Raw genomic sequence first — 2,008 nt, 5'->3', positions numbered from 1 at the left:
CTTGCCCTTGGCCTTGTTGAACCTCATGAGGTTCACACAGACCCACCTCTCCAGCCTGTCCAGGTGTCTCTGGATGACATCCTGTCCTCCTTTGGCAGCAGAAAGTGAGTGTCCAGACCCCTGAGATCTTCTTGTTCCCACCATTGCCTTCCCAAGTGGCCCTTCCCTCTCATGCTTCCATTTCCCAGCGGAGCCAGGAGCTGCAGAGCCCGCATCTTTGTAAAGGGCTTTGGGGTTGGACTAGATGACCTCTAGGGGTCCCTTCCAACCCAAAACATTCTATGATCTTCTAGGGGTGGCTGCAAGGGCTGAAATCCCCAGTGGATCATTTCCTTGCCCTGGGGCGTCTCCTCTCGGTCATCAGGGAGGGAAGGAGAGGCACGTGTCCGGCTGCTCCCCGCAGCAATGCAAGACTTGCTAGTGGGGCCTGAGCCAGCCAGCTCTTCACCGGCTCTCTGGAGGCTTCAGCCTTGTCCCCTATGTCACCTCCATGTCACCACCACCAGCAGCTGGTTGCAGGGGGCCCTTTAAGAGCTGCTTGCCAGAGAGCTGCCCCCCTCCCTGCGGCTGGCATGTTCATTACATGCCGTGTTAATATTAGCAAAGAATCCATTCAGCCAGCCCTCCGCTAAGCCCAACAGCCCGGGCTGGAGCCAGGAGGCACCAGAAGTGTTTGGGTACCACAGAGCAGAGGCAAAGAGGTTGGCGTGACACTGGCCTGGGCACACAGCGGGATCCTCCCCGGGGGTGAAGCACATGGGATGGGGCAGGGTCACATTCAGGATCTGCACATGTCGATGTCCCCCGTGGCTGCAGCCTGGCTTTCTCCTTCCCAGGGGCAGGGGGCAGAGGTGGGTTTGCTCCCAATCCTGGTACCCAAGGATATGGGGGTAGGAGGCTGGGAGAGCCCTAACTGAAAAGCCAAGCCCACCCGAGGGAAGCGAGGAGGCTGGGAGAGCCCTAACTGAAAAGCCAAGCCCACCCGAGGGAAGCGAGGAGGCTGGGAGAGCCCTAACTGAAAAGCCAAGCCTACCCAAGGGAAGCAAGGAGGCTGGGAGAGCCCTAACTGAAAAGCCAAGCCTACCCAAGGGAAGCAAGGAGGCCTTGCTGTGCTGGAAAGTACCAGCCTCCTCTTCAAGCAGGCCATGTGGGGACCAGGACGTGGGCATCAGAAGGGATCGGGATGGGGGACCGTAGGGAACAGGATGGTAGGGGCAGCTTGAGGTGACTGGCTTAAAACCAAGACATTCCTAATGTGGGGGCAGCTTCGCCAAGCTCTCACGGGCCAAGGGGAGGTGACGGCTCCAACCCCAGAGCCGGTGAGAAGCCCACGCGTCGGCTCTCACTGGGCTGTTGCCACCCAAGAACTCGCTGACGTGCGCTGTCCTTCCCCCGCAGTGGTGGGCCGAGTGCTGGAGGTGACAGACCTGCCCGAGGGCATCACACGGACAGAGGCTGACAAGCTCTTCACCCAGCTTGCCATGGCTGGTGCCAAAATCCAGTGGCTCAAAGAGACTCAGGGGCGCCGTGGAGATGGGGGCGGCGGAGACAACAACGGGACTCCAGAGAACGGCAGGCACAGTGACCTTGCTGCCTTATACACCATCGTGGCCGTGTTCCCCAGCCCGCTGGCTGCCCAAAATGCCTCCCTCCGCCTCAACAACTCCCTCAGCCGCTTCAAGCTGCGTGTGGCCAAAAAGAACTACGACTTGCGGGTGCTGGAGCGTGCCAGCTCACAGTAGGGCTCACGCAGGGGCGCAGAGCACACTGGACTGCGGGCGCTTCCCTCTGCCTTCTCTTTTCCTTTCTGCCCTCCCTTCCTCTCGCCCTCCTCCCTGGATATATTTATATGGACATAATTAAGAGACGAGAAATTGATTTTTTTTATTATTATTATTATTATTATGATTTTTTTGGAGTGATGCCCGTGCCCGCCCACCTTACCCTGTGTATATTGTTTTGTTAAGCACTGTGTTGAACCGCACATACAGGTGTTGAGGTATGTTCA

General features: G+C 58.0%; 1 protein-coding gene across 4 annotated transcripts in view; it reads left to right on the top strand.

Moving 5' to 3' along the window:
* The window catches only part of R3HDM2 (R3H domain containing 2), a 33,251-nt gene extending 31,249 nt beyond the window's left edge, over positions 1–2,002 (top strand). For all 4 annotated transcript variants that reach the window (XM_035897174.1, XM_035897177.1, XM_035897176.1 and 1 more), the window contains one exon: positions 1,399–2,002. In XM_035897174.1, the coding sequence (XP_035753067.1) occupies positions 1,399–1,742 (344 nt within the window). In that variant the 3' untranslated portion in view covers positions 1,743–2,002. The remainder of the gene's footprint in view (positions 1–1,398) is intronic.
* The last annotated feature ends 6 nt before the right edge of the window (positions 2,003–2,008 follow it).

The sequence above is a fragment of the Egretta garzetta genome, unplaced genomic scaffold (assembly GCF_000687185.1).
Source record: "Egretta garzetta isolate BGI_Z169 unplaced genomic scaffold, ASM68718v1 scaffold157, whole genome shotgun sequence".
Lineage (NCBI taxonomy): Eukaryota > Metazoa > Chordata > Aves > Pelecaniformes > Ardeidae > Egretta > Egretta garzetta.
The sequence above is the reverse complement of the archived record's forward strand: the minus strand, read 5'-3'. Positions and strand labels throughout refer to the sequence as shown.